Source organism: Mya arenaria, chromosome 2, assembly GCF_026914265.1.
Source record: "Mya arenaria isolate MELC-2E11 chromosome 2, ASM2691426v1".
NCBI lineage: Eukaryota > Metazoa > Mollusca > Bivalvia > Myida > Myidae > Mya > Mya arenaria.
In genome coordinates, this window is record NC_069123.1 from 33,429,815 (window position 1) to 33,451,275 (window position 21,461).

A 21,461-nucleotide genomic window follows, 5' to 3' on the forward strand; every position below is an offset into this window, starting at 1 on the left:
AAAAACAGAAATTTTGAGTGATAAACCTCTAACTTCTTACTTAATTATGCATGTATGGAAAATATGAATTACTGATAACAGGATTATTACCGTGTATTTAATAGTTGAAAACGCAAAAATATTAAATGATTGGTGAATGCTAAAATATTTACTGTGATCTACTATTTTGTCATAAGATAGAAATATCGTGTTTTCTGCACCTTTATTTCGATTTAAGCTCAGTATCCTTCATAAGAACCATTGTTTTTGATATTTATTCATCATATTGGTAAATTAAAACAATTGTTTTAATTGTTGTAAATCTTATTTGGGAGTAAGAGTGCATCTTTAATAGTTCTTAAACATGCTCATGGCGTTTTGGGGCAATTATGGATCATCTTCCAGTAGACGAAGCCTCGTCAAAACGGTGTGATTTTCCTTGCAGTTTAGTAATCACTGCAACCGTGCCAATACACACTTAAACTATCATATCGGTAAAGATTGTAAATTATATTGAATTTTGAATAGTTTGTTTGTATTTTAACCTAAATGCACCATGTGTACTTGAAATTTGATAAAAAATATCCAATAAAAGACGAACTATTAATTTAGCTGAAATCCAGCTGAAATCCAGCTATTCTCTCTCATGGTGGCAATACATGGTCTATTCTGCTTGTCAGGGGAGATCACTGCGTATGCGACAGCTCTCCTCTATGTTTGTAGCGACTCAACATCGATGGTTGGTGTACTACTATCTGTTCTTGGTCAGCACTGCTACAACGCAGATTGGAGTGCACTTTCCAAACAGAAAGAAATTGCGATTCAGGGCCTTGATTGCATTGATTTTCTTAAAATTGAAACTCTTATATTTGAGTCTTATGGTACGTTATAACTAAATGCAAAGTTCTCGTATGAGGTTCAGGCATTCGGAACTCCTCGGCCATTTTATTGAAAACAACCTCGGATGTATGCCGGTACATCAGTTGAAGTAGTTCGTAAATTTTTGAATAATATCATTAATTAAATGTAGTGTTTACGAGTTGTATTTATTGATCCAAGTTTAAATTGAGCCAGTTAAGTGTTTTATTGCAAACATAAGTAAGATTCCCAAGAGTTAAGTCATAAAGTTTAACAGCCAAATAAGATTACTACGCGATCTATTTGCAGCGGACTTAAACGTACCACTTTTTGAGTATGTGAACCGTCCAAATACATCCGAGGTTGTTTTGAAAAAATGGCCGAGGAGCTCCGAATGTGGTTCAGGATGAACTCTCTAAATTGAAGATTGATAATGCTTTTCCAGACTGATATTTTGTATTTGAGTAATGCATATACTTTATTGCAGTTTTCTTTTGAATTCAGTTAAAAAAACCCGCAATCAGAAAGAAAAATAATGAATATCCCAGGGATTCAATATTTTCTGCTGGACTTTAATTCTGCTTACTTCATGCCTGATGCAACATGGATTTTTAAAAAATCAACGGTAAATAACTTAAAAGTGCGTACATTTTCTTAGAAACCCCCCGCGACATAACTGTTTTTGATTGTTTAAATCAATTGGGTTTGAAATGAATTTTAAGGATTTGTATTCATGATTGTCATATTCGCGAAACGCTACAAATGGTGGTAATCCCAATCTGAACTGTTGAATGTTTACATTGAATTTTATAGGAAATGAGTTAGTAGTGTATAACCTTATTACATATTTCTAGAGACACTTTATCCATAGTTACAATTCATAACATTTTGGTTTTAGTAGGGTGGGAACCCACGCCAGTAAAGTCAAGAAATAAAGGAAACGGCCATAAGGACTGTTACTAAAGTGACGAATATTTTGACCTTTTAACAATTCAGTGATAACATCACGAGGTAATGTCAATAAACCAATCACGAATCGCCCAGAGCCATTTTTAAACTTAATGAAAATTGTGATTTTCAAAGAAGATATTTGTGCAAATATCAACATTTGCTGATGGGTTCAAGCTTTTGGTATTTTAGTTTTAAAACTCCTAATGATTTGTCACACTTTATTTTGTAATAAAAAAACAAGTGCATTTTACAAAACATGAGCGAGTCCCTTTAATGCAACCATCATGAAACTGTGTAAGAATGTTTATCCTTATCAAACCAAAATAAATAATATATGGGTCATACTTGACATAAAAGATGTATGAGTCATACAAAAAGAAGACTATTTTACACATTCTTGTGTAACACCGGTAAAAAAGTAGGTATGTAGGGGAAGTGTCTTAAAACACTTGTACTATGGTCACATTTTTGTACCATATTTTTCGTGGGAATTGGCCATGCAATTTAGCACAATTTCCGATTAAGTTTGTCTTTTTCTGGTAACAAAGATGGTCCTATGGTCAAATGTTCTCATTTTAGCTTTCATATTTCTGTAGTTCTTTGGAATAACTATTTTATTTCTTATCTATAACGTACAAATATTCTTTTCAAAAAAAAAAGAATGAACACTAGATAATGGCTAACAACTACATATACATAGAAATCCTAATATTTATATGTTGGGGTGGCAAAAATAACAACTGTGATCTGCCGTGACATGAATTTTATTCAACTTGTTTAACCAAAATAGTACAGAAATACACAGTTATAATTGCATAATACGGCAATGATTTGTAACATATAACATGAAAGAGTATATGGTTTCACAATTGAGTGCAACATTTGAGTATTTCCAGAGAATTATATCACCAATAATAAAGTCAGATAGCGAGAACAATGATCCCGCCTTTTCAACGAGCCTAACGAGCGGTTTCGCCTCCCGAATATAGAATCATAGGTATTGACATATATGGCTTGTCTTCAACTATTCGAAGCTCCTCGCCCATTTTTATCGAAAACAACCTCGGACTAAAACGTACCACTTTTTGAGTATGTAAACCGTCCAAATACATCCGAGATGTTTTTGATAAAAATGGCCGAGGAGTTCCGAATGGTCTTCGACATCGCCGTCGTGCTAAATCTTTAATTTGTGTTATTGCTCAATAGCTGTTCATGCCATTCACATGGAACTTTGTACATGCATAACCGATCATTACCATGATCAACAGAAGAAAATGTAGCACGGCACACAACTTTAAATTTAATAAAGGTCGAGTACGAGGCTCTTGAACGTTTGATATTTCCTGGTAGTATTGATAAATTATTTAAGATAAAATTGTTTGGCTTGAAATTCGTCGTTCGCTCGTTTATAAGACGGTGTCAGAATTCTTTACAAGAAAAAGTTTTATTATTACAATGTTGATACAGCGTCAGACTGTGGCAGAATTCGATTGAATATATATTATATAATATACACATGTCACATGATAATCGTCAACCCATGTGATAATACTTGGCAACCGGACTAACTAAAGCCTTTATTCGTTTTCATTTATTATATTTCAATACTTTGACTATGGAAATTGGAATTATTGATATATATAGTAGATTTAGTAGATATATGACCACATGGTGTAATAACAAAATCCAGACATTGTTGTAGATGAAGTCATAACAGGTTCCTGACCTCATTGCGAATGGTGACTTTTAAAAATCATGACTTCATTGCAAATGGTGTCATTACAAAATCCTGACCTCATATAACAAAATCCTGACCTCATTTCAAATGGTAACATTAGCAAATTCCTGACCATATTGTGAATGGCGTCATTAACAACATCCTGACTTCATCTGAAACGGTGTCATTAGCAAAATCCTGAACTCTTTGTGAATGGGAGCATAAATAAAATCCTGACTACAGTGCCAATGGTGACATTTACAAAATTCTGAATTATTGCAAATAGTGACATCTAGCAAAATCCTAACCACACTGTGTATGGTGACATTTACAAAATTCAAAGTTATTGCAAATAATGACATCAGCAAATCCTGACCTCTTTGTGAATGGTAACACTTACAAAATTATTAGTTCATTGGAAATGGTGACAATAGCTAAGTCCTGACCTCATTGTGAATGGTAACAATAACAAAATCCTGACTACAGTGCGAATGGTGACATTTGCAAAAATCCTGACCTTATATGAAATGTGACATTAACAAAATCCTTACCACATTGTGTATGGTGACATCTACCAAATTCTGACCTCATTGTTAATGGTGACGTTAAAAAAAATCTTGACCATATTTTGAATGGTAACATTACCTAAATCCTGACCTCATTCGAAATGGTTACATTAACAAAATCCTGATCTCATTGCGAATGGTGTCATAACTAAATCAGGATCTCATAGTGATGTAGTTGATAAAACCTAACCATGATTGTGGAAATCAGGGAAATATATTTATGTAAATTTCAGATGATAAACCAAAACTAAACGTTTGATATAAAAAAAATGCATTTAGTCAAAACGTCTCAGGGATATAGTTAGAAGAGTTGCCAAGTATATTAGTGAACTTGTTTTGTTTGCCGTTGTCAACGATAATACTGGCTGAAGCACGCCATTTAGAAAATAACAAGCACATGGATTTGTTGGTGATACTGCGTGTGAGAAGTTGAGCAAAAATGACATGAAAATTAATCATTTTAAGCATGTTTTACACAAAATTCAATATGCTTTTGAGAATATATGTGCTTCATTCACTGATTTCACTGCAAAGTTCAGTGTAAGCGGTCTTTGCTAAGCGGCGAGTGATGCGGTGCGATTTAATGTAGCCGCAACGCGCGATTTTGGGCCTTCGGACTTACATTTGCTTTGTATTGAATTATTGGGTATTTGTGTGACATGACCTTTCAGGAATCATTACTGGAAATGCCATGATGATTTTTATTTTAAATTGAGTAAAATATGTGTTTTACAAGTAATAAATGTAACACACATAACTTCCAGTATTGAAATGACACGCATAATAATAAATCTATCATAATTCTAACTAACTTAGAATTTTATTTTTATTTAAACATGAGTTCATTCATTGTAAAAAATAGTCAATAAAATTATGTGCCAATGACAATCATCTAAATTATTATTTTGGAAGAAATCAATGCGCATTAAAAAATCCCTTTTTGGCATTATTTTATCTTTGATTATATCATTTATAATACTAATGTCGGAAGGTCCAAAATCGCGCATTTAAGCTTATATATCAAAGGCGCATAATAAAAGTTGATGCATTTTTTTTATTTCAATGCATTTTCATGTGTTTTCCTAATACACGATGGATTGTTTAGTGAAACACAATAGTTTGATGAATACTACCACACTGCAAACATTGAAAGTATATATGTAACGCGCACAAAATGTTTCCAAACAGATAGGTTCATTATTTGCCCCGAACATTCTCAACATAAAAAAAAGCCATTGTATTGTTTGAAGCGTATATTGAAATAACCTTTGCGCCATTGATAATGAAATTTCTCTTCCACCAATTAATAAAGAATTATGTTTTAAAAATATATTCAGATTGTAAAAAAAGTGGCCTTTTTTGCTATTTTTGATGAATTTGATATATTTAGCCGCTGAATTCACCAGCATCTTATCTATATCTTTCCCACGTTTAGCTTTTCACATGCAAACACAAAAACATGTGGTTTAAACGTTTTTGATGGTAAGATATGCGGCCACAATCATTTTTATTTATTAAATTAACAAAAAAAGGACCAATAAATGTCATTTGTCACATTCTCAACCTATTTATTTTTTATCAAGCATTTCCAAATTGTCTGGTGAAATAGAACACATGTCTGGGCAGATTGTTCAGAACTTTGCTCACAACTTAATTAAGGACATCGTTGGTTAGTTTTAAAACGTGAAATATTTGATAATGTGCTCATATGTTAAACTACAAACAAGTCCACCTAAAACAGATGTCTCAATTATTGTTAGAAATACAGAATGTATTGGTGTATCCAACTTCTACAACAAGAACGATTTGAAAGTTTTCAATGATTGCGATAAAAACGTTGTTAACTCTATCAAAGTTCTGACCAATCGGCCCATAGTGTATATACTTGCTTTATATAAGACTTGTATATTATCAAACCAAAGATTTTAGGTACCAGCACTTATTTCTTACATTGGGCGGACTAATAGCTGAGTATGAGCTGCCGTGAACATACCCTAAATTTAGAATGCTTATGACTTTAATTGTAAAATATGGTTATTTTATCTTGCGAAAACAACAGCTTCTTAACTTTCACAAATAAAGCGCTTGTCTGTTTCGCTATTTGAAACTAAGCATTATGTAGCAACATATAACGATCTCATATGGATTGTTATTATTCATGACGACTTCTAAACAAACAAATATGATTAGTGTTTGAATACTATTTTTTTTTCTAATGAGATAATAGAAGTTAAAAAATCCTATTTAATCTACAAAAAATATTGTGCAAATATAGTCTACGGTTTTTATGTTGTTGTTTTTTAAAACTGAACCGAACGATGTGTGCTTGTAATAATTATATTAATCCAATTAAATGGTCCACCGCAAAGACCAGTTTCATTGATATTCTAAAGGGACTAGACATTAGATTGTTCACAAATCGGCAAATACATTATTTTCACAAAAGAAGCCTAACATTGTCAATACGAGCTAGTATGAGGCCGATATTTTACATGATAAAAAGTATATTTTGTCGCTGTCTCAGCTGAGTTTCCCCCTTTAAAAGTGTGCATATCTAGCATGTAAAAGTCACGTGACTAGTACAGCTACATTTATACCTCCGCTATTTTTAAATTAACTGGGATTTAAGTGGTAGACAAACCCAGTAAATTTCTAATTAGAACAATACGCAAAACCTTCAAAAGACAAATGTGTCGTTAACGATGTGATACACCGGTAAGTAAGATTCAATGCGTTGTACCCAACGTAAGTTTTTGACAATTTTTTGTTTTTCTTGCACTACCGTTTGGTGTCTAGTCGCTTTAACGCTTACAAACACTCTTGTATATTAATTATATTAACTTGAAAAGTTGTTCTTCAATTGATTTGGTGCTTTTTAAGATCCTCTGCCCCGGTTTCTCGAAAATACTTAGCTTATTTTACCACTTTACAGTCTTGCATGGCTCAAAATAATGAACTTTATTACACTGTAATTAGTTTGTAAAATTGATAAAAGTAATAATATTAATAATATTAATTTATTGTAGTGTTTTACGTGTAATATGCATTACTTAAGTTCAACTTGGTTTCCAGTGAAGTGATTCACTAATTAAATAGTTATGATTCATAATAGTAAAGTCCTTAGGTTTTACTGCTTAATGGAAATTACTACGCGTTCTACGTAGTTTAGAATTCTGACATTGAAAACCGTCCTTATACATTCGTGGTTGTTTTCGATGGAGAATAGCCTACTTGCTCCGGACGTTAGCACACACAATTTGGTTATGCTATTTATAAATAAATCAAAATATTTTAAAACAAGGATTGCTTTCATTTTCATTTACAATATACACTGGATTTAATTAGTGTTCGCAGTCAAGAATTTTCGAGAAACTGTGACCTGACCTTTAGGACGTTGGAATCAGCAGCCTGCTAAAGTACATCCCACACTACAAGTATATTAAGATGTTTTGTATTCACACAATTCAAGTTCAGTCAATTACACGTTCATGTATTTTTTGTGTGCATACCATACACGAATATACAGTGTTGATCTAGATCTAAATAACATAACGTGCACTTGTTTCTTGGATTGTTTTGGTCAAATGCCATTTTTGATTTTAAAGTGATTTTTTCTTTATTCGTAGACTACTATCAGATGATGTAGTATTAATCATGTATGGCCGTATTAACCTTGAATCATACTGCAATGGAATTGAATTCCTAAAATAAGACTTGACTGGCATCAATATTTCATGACTATCTATTGATTAGTCATCAACTTACTTTTCAGCAAACTGATATATGGAAAACACGTTCCTACCCTTCTAAATTCAAACTGCAATACACAATTACCTCACTTTTTAAAAAAATACACGAGCAAGTACACATGCATCTTCGTAAACAGAGGCTCTGGGCGTTTTTGTTGGTAATAAACAAGTTTTGGTTTTATATTGGTTTCACGCAATGTGTGTTTGTTATGACGATTTCAGATAAAATGAAAATTTGAAACTATAGTAACCCTCCCCGGAGGCAGTTGCGTCGGTTCGTTCCATCCGAAAACTATCTCACTTTGAAAAAACACACACCCGTGCGGACGACAGTGATCCAGCACGTATGTTGAAACACCAATTAGTTAAATCAGGTAAACGAGTATATGCGGTATCATTGTCATGAAGAAATTAAGAAATAATGCATACATACAAAAACTCCATAATGTTTTTGAAGCTGTACACAGAAAAATTGTTACTTCGAGCAAAACTTTCGAAACATGTTTCAAAACCGCCGATACTCTTGAAACCAAAACTGAATTTAGTTTGGTATTAACAAAAACGCCCTTATTTGACATATCCGTTATCTTTACAAATCAATATTAAGGTACTTCTACATTAATATGTGAAATTTAGATGCGTGTTAACCCCATATACTTTAGTATCATCGAACCGGGAAGGAATACGTAAAAGTGATACAAGAACGAACATTTGATTTGACCTTGACTGATTGCAGAATAGGTAACTTAAGGTCCGATTTTTGTTAAAATAAAAGCCTAATACAGTCAGCAATATATTCATGTTTACTGCATTTTCGGTTAATTATTTTACATAACACGCAAGTAATACCGGTTCGAATGATACCAACATTATATAGGGGTCAATTATTCTGGCCAAAGAAGATAACAACGATACCAATGATGTTGATACAGAGATAAGATATGAAGAAGAGTCTATCTGTCACACAGCAAATCACCTTCCACTCTCTCAAGCATTTCTCTCTCATTTCTGCTTTTGCCCTTTTCTCATTGATCTGTTCAAGAATAAGTCTTATTGTGTGAATGTCATCCGACAGCGACTGGCTAAGAGACATCTCATGGCTTGTGCCACAATGCACGTTGTTTTGCTCAGAGTCACTCGCAGACACACCGAATCCGACGGTGTGGTTCTTGCTTTCTCGCCCGTTGTCAAGAAGGCGTAGTTTCGCATATCTCATCTCATCGCTACACTGGTTCCCGGTCTTGTAACTGTAATTATTCTGATTTTCAGTTCGTGTTTCTGGCTCCACTAAATCTTTCTTGAGACATAACACGCTTGCTATTATGTCTATCATCAGCTGAAATGAAATTAAATATAAACAGCACATGCAAATCCAATTCAACACATTAAAGAAGAATACACGTTGTCTGAGTTTTGTTCGTTAAGAAAATATTATCGGAAAAATATATCGTGACATAATATTCAAATGCTGTAATAAGTATTATTCGAAGTTCTCAAGAGATCAGTATTATTGTTCGACACTGTCAAATCTGAGACGAGTCCGAATCTTACGAACGCTATGTGCCTGTACTTCTCCAATTTTGGAGTCATTAAAGAAAGCCTTCTTTACGATCCTGTGTGTTAAGATTTTCACACCAAATCTTCTAACGAAAAGCTTTTTTTAAATTAGAAAATTGGTAATGAGAGCATAAACATGTCAAAAAGGAGGATAGCATCCACCAGATTAATTAGTTTGTTGTCACACGTTTTAGACAGCAGGTCTGATTTTCTTGATAGAACAACTGCCACTCGGTTCAAACGAAGAACAACAAATTGCGCTTTTATAAGATAACATTGGCCTGGTATATGTCATTGGTCAATCAAATAAATAAGATGATAGGAGTCATCTCATCACATAAATAATACGGAAGTAAATTGGAACTGTCAGATATGAAACGTTTTTATATTAAACCATTAAGATACTCGTCAGCTACCGTATTAGCTTTGTCTTATTTTTGTCTGATGTCTTCGATTCAGTGCTCTTGGGGAATCATGCGTTACGTATGCTTTCGACAAAATCATGAAATGTTGCAACGCGTCTTTTTAGGATTGAAATGAACTATCGAAAACAATATATGCTACATTTCGGTCGTCTCAGTATATGTCACTTTCGTGAATGGAATTATTCATTTAATTGCTTTTTCTATAACGGACTCTGTGACTATTGCGTGTCATTTTACAAGAACATCTTTGATATGTTGCAACTTGTTTATTAAGGATTGAAATTGACTGTCCTAAAAACTAATAAGCTACATATAAGCTATGGCACCCCCAGCTCATAGCACTATCAAGAATGTATACATTTATTTATTTTCATTTAACGGAAACGTTGTGACTTTTGGGTGCCGTTTACAATAGCAACGGAAACTGCAAACCCAGGCTGAAAAATATGCAGATAATAATCAGAATAAAAAATGATATCTATGGTGGCATATTACTGCCGTAAGATAACCTGATAAGTTCGCGAATTGTTTCCATTGTGAACCACCTATTTTTCGCGATAATTGTCTAGCTATCTAGTTAATATTCGCGATACCTTTTCGGTAAGATAAATATCCTAAAACAAAAAACAGGCTTGAGAGTACCCAGAATTGCCACCTATGTGACAATACTACCTGTAGCGTCTTACTCATAAATACACCGTCTTCACCATGAAAACTGGATAATATTAGAGTCCAGTGAACCTCCAGCCTCAGTTTCTCGTACAATCTTATGTCTTATCTTCTCTTTTAAAAGGCTTTTTTAGTATAAATTTTGTAGATCTCTCTTGTTTAAAAGAGTTACTAGACTTTAAAGCGTTAATCAGTTTAAAGTTTATCCCATAAAAGTATATTTTGGTTAGTCAAGTTTCTTAAGCAAGTAATAGCTAAACGAAATTTGATTTAAAACTTGTGATGCTAAATATATTGCCAGAAATGAGGGCGTCTGAAATAAATTATGAAATAAATAATTCATTCGCTTATGCATTCCTATTATTGAAGAAATATTAACATAATACTTATCACACAATACTTGAAGTCCCACTGAATGTGTTATTGAAACCATCTTAAAACAAATCAGCATTTGAAACATTAGTCTGCTTACAAATCTGAGCCACCTGGGAGCCCGGTTGATTCGGACGCCCCGGAAGAACATGTTGGCTATAACCGTTGACAACACAGTTGACATGGTTATCATCACCATGGACAGGCAAAAGTACGCCCCTGAAACATATTAAGCCCATTATGAAATAACTTAGCTGGTTTCTAACTCGATTGTTCCGCCCCCTTTATTGTCATTTTAATGTTCATATTTGTTTTATTTTGATATATATATAAATACGGGTAACTTGTGATATAAAACCTGTATGCATTCATTTCTGTTTTTGCTGTTGTTTTTAAATACCGTTCTTGGGCTGTATTCATAAGGCATCTAGATAAAACATTCACTTAGAGAAGAAATGTTCTTTTTCTAAGTTGAATTTAAAGAAAACTAACAATGTTTTAACACCAAAAATATGAGGAAAATTAAAAAAAAAGAAGGTCAAAATCATTAAATTATTTAAATTGATTTGATAAAAAATAGAGGTTATTGAAAATATCCGTCATAAAATTCGAAAAATTCCATGTTGAAAATATTCACCAAGAAGCTTTATATACAGCCCCTATTTTCTTTACCGAAGCACTTATTGTGCTCTAACCCTAATGACTAAAAAAACATGCTTCCGATTTCCCTTGTACAGTATCTCAATTATTCTACACTCTTAAATTTGGAACATCTTAAAATATAATTAAAAACATTTTAATAACCAAAAATTATATTTCTCTCTGAATTTAAAATGAATGAGCAAAAATAAACAAAAAACATATGTTTAAACTGCATGATTTTTTTTTGTTTAAAGCTATTTACTTTCAATCAAAGTCATTATGTATGTTGTAATAAATCGGTATTCAGCACCGATACAATTTTAAAGAGTAGAGTTCACTTAAATACAAATTATATAGATACAGGCAGTTTTATGTATATGCAATCAGACTTGGGTCGTTTGGTAAGCATGGGGACCGAATTACGTCGGTGTTAAAATGAAAACAGGTTCTATCTCTTTTAAACTCATTCGTCTTAACTGGTAAAATGAAATCCCAGTTAAAATAGCGCAAACATATCGCCAATATGTTGTTTTATCTCTAAACAATTAGTATGCTTTTGTTTTCTTCGTTTGATCATTAAAATAAAAATAGTTAAACATGAAAATGAATTAAAGGGACTAGACACCAGCAAGAAAAAAAGCAAGTTGTCAAAAATTTACATAACATTGACATCGTTGTGTACAACGCAATGAGTCTTACTTACTGATGTACACTTCGCTAACGACACATGTATTTTTCGCAGCTTTTGCGTATTTCTTTAATTCGAAATTTACTAGGATTGTCTACCACGTAAATCCCTGTAAAATTGAAAATAGCGTCGGTATATCTATATGTGCTCACACACAGACATGATTTAAACTGGGAAAACATTATATTATGAGCTATTTTTAAACGGGGAAACTCAGATGAGAAAGCACTAGCTCGCGTTGACATTTCTAGACTTGTTTTCAAGAAATACTGTTTTGCCGGTTTTTGGACCATCTGGTGTCTAGTCCCTTAAAATTAAATTATTATTTTGTAACTTTTCGCATTTACCCCTTGATATGCAACTCGATGGGTGAAAAGCAAAACTTCTTTAAGCGACATAACATAATAAAGGAAAACATTTTTCTTCACCGCTCGTCTTGCTCTTACCGATAAGTGGAATGGACTCCGCAGCTTTTGGAGTGGACTCCGATAACAGTAGAAGCAGTACGAAAAATGCCACAAAAATGTTCATACCTGAAAACACAGTACGTGAGGCCGTTATGTAAATGCAGGATAACAACATGATAAATACAGTGATTCAATAAAATGTATTATAAACCATTTAATTAAGAGGTCTGTTACATTCTTGAATGTCATATAATTAAAGTGTCTGTTTCACAATCAAAGGAGCATGCTCTCGTTCATATACGAAAACAAACAGCCATATTATTTTGTGTACATTGATGTTTTGTAAGGCGGTTGATTCAATTCATAAACAGTACCTGGCAGATCAACGCACACTTTGCTCCGACTGACTATTCTGTTTACAAGATGTATAAGGACTAAGTTCATTCTTATGTATAAACATGTGTCAAACATTTTATGATTATATCATAAAACATGACTGATTTTAGATTAAAGATAATAAATTGTTAAAACATGCGTTGACTTCATTGTACTACATGCAATAAAAACAAAAGTTGAAATAAGTTTCTAATAAACTTTACCAAAGAAACCAGAATAAACATGTGTAATGTCTACACCATTGACACATGTGTCATCTCCGTTTAGTTGAACTTAATTAACTGAGTCAGAAGCGTTCGTCACACTAGAGGGTTGGGCCAAGAAACAGGCAAATGTAGACTGAAATTGACAAGATGCTTAAGGCTTATGGAAACGACAGATGCACCTAATTGAGTTCATTCTCCTCCTCAAAGTCAGGCCCATTTCCCCCTGTAGTATAACTGCAGGCAATTATTATATTATTTATTTGAGTAGATATAGTGTGCATCAACTACCGAAAAAAGACTTCCAAAAGGCAGAGACACTCGAAAGAAGGGAACGAAGGAAGGGCTTATTGCAGCACAGTTACAAGACCTTATAACAAATGTTTGCAACTAATTCTGTCACGCATGACCATCTTATTAATATGGAATTACTATCGTGAGATATATAAAAATGCACAAAAAATACGAAGAAGTGCATTTACATACAAATTTTCACATGCATAACCTATTCTTTAAGGTGCTTTAAAGATAGTTATAAATTAACATTTTATGTAAAAAATGTCGTCCGTATGGATTAAAAGTTATCTTGTTAGTGCCTTTCTACCTTTTATTGTGAAACAGACACTTACAAACGATACACAGCATAAACAAGGTTAAGTTGAGCCAAGCTGGTATGACATTTTGTTTAAATATACTAGTTTAATTAAATAAATCAGAAAAAGATTTTACATTTAATTAAATACCATACGTTATGAAATATTGCAAAATGGAATGAAAACGAGCAATATCGAAAACTCAAATAGATGTCATAACATAAATACAACCTGGGTCCGTATCCACAAATGTACTGAGTCTAAGATTGAGCGAATATTTATATTGAGTTCATAGTGTCTTTGATGAAAATATTTTTGACAAAAGATGTGTAAATTCTTGTAAAATATGTTAATTAAACATATGAAGCATTTTGTGAACATAGCTGCTTTTCAAATAGCAATTTTACAACGAAATTAAGATAAATATAGTTTTCAGTTTTAAGTCTCAAACTCGAACTCAAGATCTTCGTGAACATGGACCATTGACCCTTGAAAATGACTTAGCAAAATGTCCTAAATATGAGTATTATTGATACCATGCAATCGTTAGTGATCAGTTCAATCTATTTAAGTTTTTTTAATGAAAATGTTCACTGTTTCGTACATATGACTTCATTTGAATTCGTCTTCCTACAAACATTGGGATATAATTCTAAATAGCCGTTTGCAAGCAAAGGTCCATCTTTAAAGGATGTCTAAAATATCTAAGCAAACGATATTTCTACGGTGTACTACTTAAACTGCTGGAAGCTGTTGTTAATGTCATTTTTTCAATATTATGGTCGTACATAATTGACCTTATTCACTTTATTGGTCAGTTAAGTAATCCGATAAGCTACATCGTTCTTTAACTAATTAAGTCCAATATTGAATACCAGCCCTGTGACTCTTATCTTTAAAGCACGAGTGATGTCCTAAAATAGCGTATACATGTTTTTTTTTCAGAATCGCTTTGCAAAAACGACATCATTCTTAAGCTTAGGGGCTTCGATTTTAATAAGAATACAAAAAGGAGAAATCAGATGGCGTTGGTGCCCAAAGTGCTATTATAAATACTTTTTTGAAAAAAACCACTTGCCTTGTTTACTTTCTAAATTGTTCCAATTCACATTTTTATCGGCTCGATCAGCTTAATTGTCAATTACTTAAAGATCACGTGCATACTATGAGGAAGTAAAAATTATGGTAAAGCATGCTCAAGAAAACTCTGTATTTTTCAAAGGTCCAAATATATTTTAAACTTTTAAAAACAGTAAATTAAATGTCAAGAAAGGTGCATTTAGAGAGTGTCAACTGTTCAGAGAATATGTGATTGATAACATCGGTTAATGAGTGGTCAACATTATGAAAGCTATCATATCTTTCACATGCTTTTCAGACTTAATCGAGTTGGGATCATAAAAACTTATAAGTATTATTTTTCAATCACTATGTCTTTCAAAACATCAAGTATACGCTATTTTGGGACAACCCATGTATTATTGTTAAAGTAGCTATATTGGCTAAGATTAGTTTCTTCCTACCCGACGTTTACTTACCTAAGCTTAGTTTTGCAGGCGCCTCGGGAGGCACACAGAATATTACTAAAGTTAGGCAGGTTAACAATGCACATGGCATGATAAGAATGAATGTGTAGAAGGCAACTTTGCGACGGAGTGTGACATGAAATCTCAAATCTAAATAAGGCACGTCTTTACAGCATTCGTATACTTTAACATTCCTTTCACCGCGATTTTCCAACATGTCCCATTCGTTACTTTTGATATAGTCGTCAACCATGAACCTGGTTATATTATTAAAGAATTGGAGATCAAGGTAGTTGCCATCGTGCGTCCAAGAACCGAACTGCAGATAACAGCGCTGAGTGTCAAAGGGGAAGAACTTGATTTCAAAGCCGCAAGAGCTGCGTAGAATTGCCTGTGGCATCCAGATGATGTCGCCCGTGTATTCTATATTAACTAGAGCCGGTCGTTGTTCCTTCAGTCGGGCATCTGCGCTGCAGGCCGATAACAGAAAACCTTGTGTGAATTTCGCTAGCTACGTTAGTCTAGTAGATACTAGTATAGCCAGTTAAGATACTGACGCTGAAATTTTAAAGCGCATACTATTGTCTAGTTAGGCTTATTTAGTATCGAAAAGCTTCACATAAAGCAGATATATATTTTCTACGCTAAAAGCATAATTATTTATAAAACGTAATTCATTTGAAGACTGTTTTGACAACCTGTCTGCGAAAGCAACACGGACTAATTTAGAGAGAAGTGAGTGAGGTTACACATGACATAGACGAGTTAAACATTGAAGGGCACGTGAACGCAGTTGTTTGAGTACATTTAGAATGCTATAATATTTCGGCCGTTCCTTCATCAATGTTTCATCTGCAAACCATCAATTTCCATCGTCATCGATGTATATACCCTTTTTGTAGCCGGCGGCTTGTTTTTCGAATCCATGTCGATTTTCTTTCTTCTTTCGTCTTTTCAGTTGTCGTAGGACGTAATCTTGAACACGTATGAACATGACACTTCCCCAAACAATGAGTACGTAACAAAACCGATACGACAAACATACGAAAGATACCAAGATGTCCAAAGCTATGTACTTACCAAGCTGCAACTTAGCGGGTGATTCAGGCGGGACCCAAAATATTGTTAATGTTAAACATGAAAGCAAAGCGCAAGGCAGGAGTAAGATAAATCTATAAAATGCTGTTTTCCGCTTTAAGCGGACATAAAACTTTAAATCCAAATAAGGTACGTCTTTGCAACATTCGTATATTTTCACAGTTTTGTTTCCATAATTTCCAATCATGTCCCATTCATTCCCTTTCACGAAATCCATCACCATAAAATGTTCTTTTCCATCAAAGAAATTAATATCCATTTTGGTCCCATCGTGCGTCCATGAACCAAATTTCAAGTAGCAAACAGCTTCGTCAAACGGGAACCACGTGGAATTGAAGGCACATGTACTCCGTAATATGGCTTGAGGCATCCAGAGAATTTCGCCGTCACTGAATACGTTGACAAGTGCTGTGCGTTGCTCCTTCAGACGTGAGTCAGCGCTAAAATAATGTATAAAATACACGTGAGCATTGAAGACACATGATTGACACTGATGACAATGGAGGGTCGTTAAGCGAAGTATCAGATAAAGGAAGGTTTATGATTGCGTTTATAATTTATGTGGGATTTTTGAGGCAGAATGATAGTTTCTGTTCCGTCTTCTTTGTCAGGGATGGTCAGCTCCATTCATCAACGCTTCAGAACACAAGCCTAAGCCAGCCCATTATGTCTGGTATATAGAAAGAGTATAGAGGAAACATGTGAGATTCTACCGGTGAAAGCCTTCCACGGAAAAAGAGCATTGCAATTCTTCAAATGACAAAACAGAACATTAACAACAACAAAAAGTGATAACAAAACATTTGCAATAATATAGTTGGTGACCACAAGTATAGATAAAGTGTGAGACAAACAGGACAAAGTCATGCGTAAAGACGCTAGGAGGATCACAGCAATCGTGAACAGAGCTCTATATAGCGAGTGAGGACAAAGTGGCGACATTCGTGTAAAGAAAGTGCATTGTTCTCACCAAGCATAAGTTTGGCCGGTGACTCCGGAGGAACCCAGAAGATAACAAGGGTTAGACATGACAGGAGAGCGCACGGGAGTAACAGAATGAAACTGTAAAATGCCGTTTTTCTTTTTAACTTTATGAAGAATTTTAAGTCAAGATACGGCGTATCCTTGCAGCACTCGTATATCTTGACATTGCGAACTCCTCGATTTCCAACTAAGTCCCACTCATTTCCGGGAATGAAATCATCAACAAGGAATTTTTCCTGTCCTTGAAAAAACTTCAAATCCATCTTGCTTCCGTCATGTGTCCACGAGCCAAATTTGAGATGACATTCATTCTCGTCAAACGGAAAGTATTTCGTATCAAAAGCACATGTGCTTCTTAGGATGGCCTGCGGCATCCATAGAATAGATCCGTCATTAAAGATGTTGACAAGGGCCAGTCTCTGTTCTTCGAGGCGAGAATCGGCGCTGTATGTTTTAGGTGAGAGAAGGAGAGAGACGTTACAGTTCTCACAACATTGGCCAGAAGAAAGACGTTACGTAACACAACAAACAAGGAGCGAACATTTATGGCTCATTCGCATGTGAAAAACATAAATGTATTGGTGAGTTTGGACAAAACAGTTTTTTTTTTATAACAGACGGTTTTCAAAATATAATTTACACATACAGCTAAAAGAAAAAGCATTTTGCCAAATATATATCTATATAAAAAATATCGCAATATCTAAAAATATTTTATTAAATCTGTTTCGATAAATAACCCCGTAATACCGCCAATGGAATAAAACAACACTCACGTACATAAAGTTGTTGTATGGAAAATAGTATTTATTCTTTATCCGTAAAACTATAACTTTCAACTTATCTTCTGTTTTTGTTTTGTTTTTTAATCTACTATTTCAATAATCATTATTCCAAATATGGGTACTTGGGGTTCATTATATCTTTTTCAAATAAAAATATTCATTAGTTCAAAATGCCAACAACAATCAACACAGTCAACCGGTAAAGATACAATTTTAAACCAACAGTTATAACACTCGCAAAGAAAGAACAAAATCTCTTTGCAAACGAGTAAAAATCCAAACTAGCCCTCAGTTCAGTTATGGCTAACTGACGGTGTTTTGTGGTCAACGTTTCTAATAAGGTTCCCCGCAGTGATGTAGCAGGGACACAAAACAAAACAGAAGGCCTAAATGAGACATTTTTTGCCTTAACTGATCTCCGGGCAGAACGTAGATCTACAATGAAAGGCCGTTTCAACTATTTTTTAGGGGAAAGCAAAAAAATACCAAACAAAACTATCCAAAAGTTTGGTTTGATGAAAACTGTTTTTAGTGAGTAAATCATACATTATTTTGACTTGTTTTTGGGGTAATAAGGAGTTGACCAGATTTTACAAAAGAAGTTTTTATAAGCTTTTGGACCAAAAAGCATTTGCATTTTTTTCTGGAAAAGTCTTTTAACAATATCACTATGTTTTTGTGTCAAAATGCCCCAGACTACCTAATCAACAATGTTTTTTTTGGAGTTCACGATGATTTTTTTTTCAAATAAGAAATATGTTCAATAAAATAATAACAATAGTGGATTAAATTAATTTTCTGGTTACAAAAATAGAAATATCTTTCTCAAATAGCTGCTACCACCACAAAACTCAATACATTTGATAGTACTGATTATTTTGAAACAAAACATTTTCATTGTGTATATAAACATTTCCGAAAGAATGCAAATGCTTTTTTATTAGAAATCCTTCGTAAAAATTGCTCAACTCCTAATCAAAGCTACACATGTTGCTACGAAAATATGTATTATGCTTGCTTAATATCAAACCTAAAAACTAAATTAAAAAATGGATATTTTAAATTTTTATAATTTGGTCATTCAAACGATTTTTGCACTGTAGATCGCCCTTAATAAAAAAGCAAATTATGAAATCCTTATTTAAATAAGACTTTTTTCGAAACATTTTAAACGTACTTTTAACATTTGTTACGTATCTATCTGGCGAAATGCTTTTTTCGTGTTATATATATATATATATATATTGAAACATGTTTAAGAACATTGCATCATTCCATGTATGACAGAAATATTGCAATAGTTTTTACATTATCGTTGAGGTTAATCCAACTTTTAGTAACAACAATTGCCTTTCCACAAATCGATTGCTTGTTCTAGATTTTCTATTCAACATTCGTGTTCTGTTTATGCTTTTTTTGTTTAATGGCGTTTAAACTAAATATAGCCCTTGCTTAGTAATTTCATTATTACAGTTTTTTTATACAAATATTAAAATAGCAGCGCCATATTTCTACAGCGAGGGTGTATCGACTTTTTTACCACCCAATAAAATTGAAAATATTTTACCTTTAAACAGAGCAACAATTTTAATTTTATAGAATACTGAAGCAAATTGAAGAAAGTAATCCAACTTGTGAAGTAATCATACTTTTCTAAAGAGGGCGAAATATTTGTATGGTACAGTACTGATTTTACGATCAGGAATCTTACTTTTTCCAGTTTAACCATTTCAAACCTATAAAGCATTGCTAAAGTTATTCATTGTTTTCATTTCTGGGCAAAAAGGTTGTCTGGGGTTTGAACCAGGTTTTATAAAGGATAGGGTGCTGCAGAAGGGTAACAGTTGCTAAGTGAAAATGCACATTGTATTTGGCTGTTACGGACTTTAACACTCTTAATTTAACAGAACATCTTACACTTTGTGTTTAATTGAACTCATACAAGGTTTAAACTGCCAAATATGTAAAGTCTGTATTTATAATCATATTTTGAGTTTTAGGTAAAAAAACATATTTGAAAGTCTTAATCATTTAATTCGACGACGGCAAAGGTATCTAGTGGGACAGAAGGGTGCTACCAAAAAAGAACAGGCTGCAGCACCTCTTCAGCTAAATTTCTTGGTGTTCCTAACCAGTATTACTCGCCAGTCCAAAGTTCTGAAGACATTCAAAAAATATCAATAGGTTTGTTAAACTGTCTAGTGCGACAATAAGCCGAATTACAATCCTTGTATTATTTATTAATTAAGTCATCTACAAAGCAAAATTACGACAAACGCGAAAGTGGCTCACTTTGGTGACTGGAAGGCCGGTTAAATGTCAAGGACGGCACCACTTGAAGTTCAAAAGTATATGAAGAAGTAAATATAATTAAGGAGGAAGTGTTACCATAGCTTTTTGAAAACTAATTTGTACATTTAAGTTAATATACTTGCGATTGTCTGTGAATCAACTAAAGAACCTGTTCATTCGGATAAGAGATCCTTACATTATATGTGAGAAATTCTTCTATTCTCTGTGAGAGATCCATTCTAAGCGCACACTAATTCCTTAATACGAAAATGGCAGTCTGTATACGTTTGAGCCTGATCATTGATAGCGATGGTAGGTGCAAAAGTATCTACGCACCATAACAGTGTCTTAAGTGGTATTAATTCTTCTAGAACCAGTCTGAACATGATTAAGCCTTTTCATTGATAACAATGATAGGTGCAAAACTATCCACATCCCAGTGGCTTTTTCTATTTTCAAGATAAAATAAATTTATATTGACCCGAGTGATCACTTGAACCTTGTCATTTGAAGTTTGTATTTTGAAGAAAATGAAGTTTTTTTTTTAAGTTGTCGTCTTTAAACTGCGAGTTTGAATTTTTGAAGGCCGTGCATGCGTAGATGAAAAATTGTTCACCACCATAACGTGACAAAACTGCACTCACGTTTCGGTGAATATTGATATAGCCAAACGCAACATTATTCTGAGAGAAAAAAACCCCTTATAATATATTGATTTAAGCGTTAAAATGTTGATTTCATGGATATGTATAATTTTTTGTGCAAATCTATCAGAGAGGCATTTAATAAAATCCCGAATTAACAGAAATAGATAATTGTCTGTTTAGCGCATTGATTCGCACCCCCACCTTTCACCAGTGCGTCCCGGGTTCGATTCCTGGCCTGGATCATATGAGCTTGGTTTGTGGTCACCAAGCCGGACAAGTGGGTTTTCTCCGGTACTCCGGTTTTCCTAACAACACAAGACCACACTCTCTCGTTACATCGTTCTAATAAGAGTGATT

At 33.7% G+C, this 21,461-nt stretch overlaps 1 protein-coding gene across 1 annotated transcript in view; it reads right to left on the reverse strand.

The window, feature by feature from the left end:
• Positions 1-2,551: 2,551 nt before the first annotated feature.
• LOC128245578 (neuronal acetylcholine receptor subunit alpha-2-like) overlaps positions 2,552-21,461 on the reverse strand; it is a 69,200-nt gene continuing 50,290 nt past the window's right edge. The window contains exons 4-7 of the mRNA XM_052963781.1: positions 16,379-16,836; positions 12,620-12,706; positions 10,944-11,062; positions 2,552-9,156 (exon numbers count right to left, since the gene is read on the reverse strand). Coding sequence (XP_052819741.1) covers positions 8,701-9,156; positions 10,944-11,062; positions 12,620-12,706; positions 16,379-16,836 — 1,120 coding nt within the window. The 3' untranslated portion in view covers positions 2,552-8,700. The remainder of the gene's footprint in view (positions 9,157-10,943; positions 11,063-12,619; positions 12,707-16,378; positions 16,837-21,461) is intronic.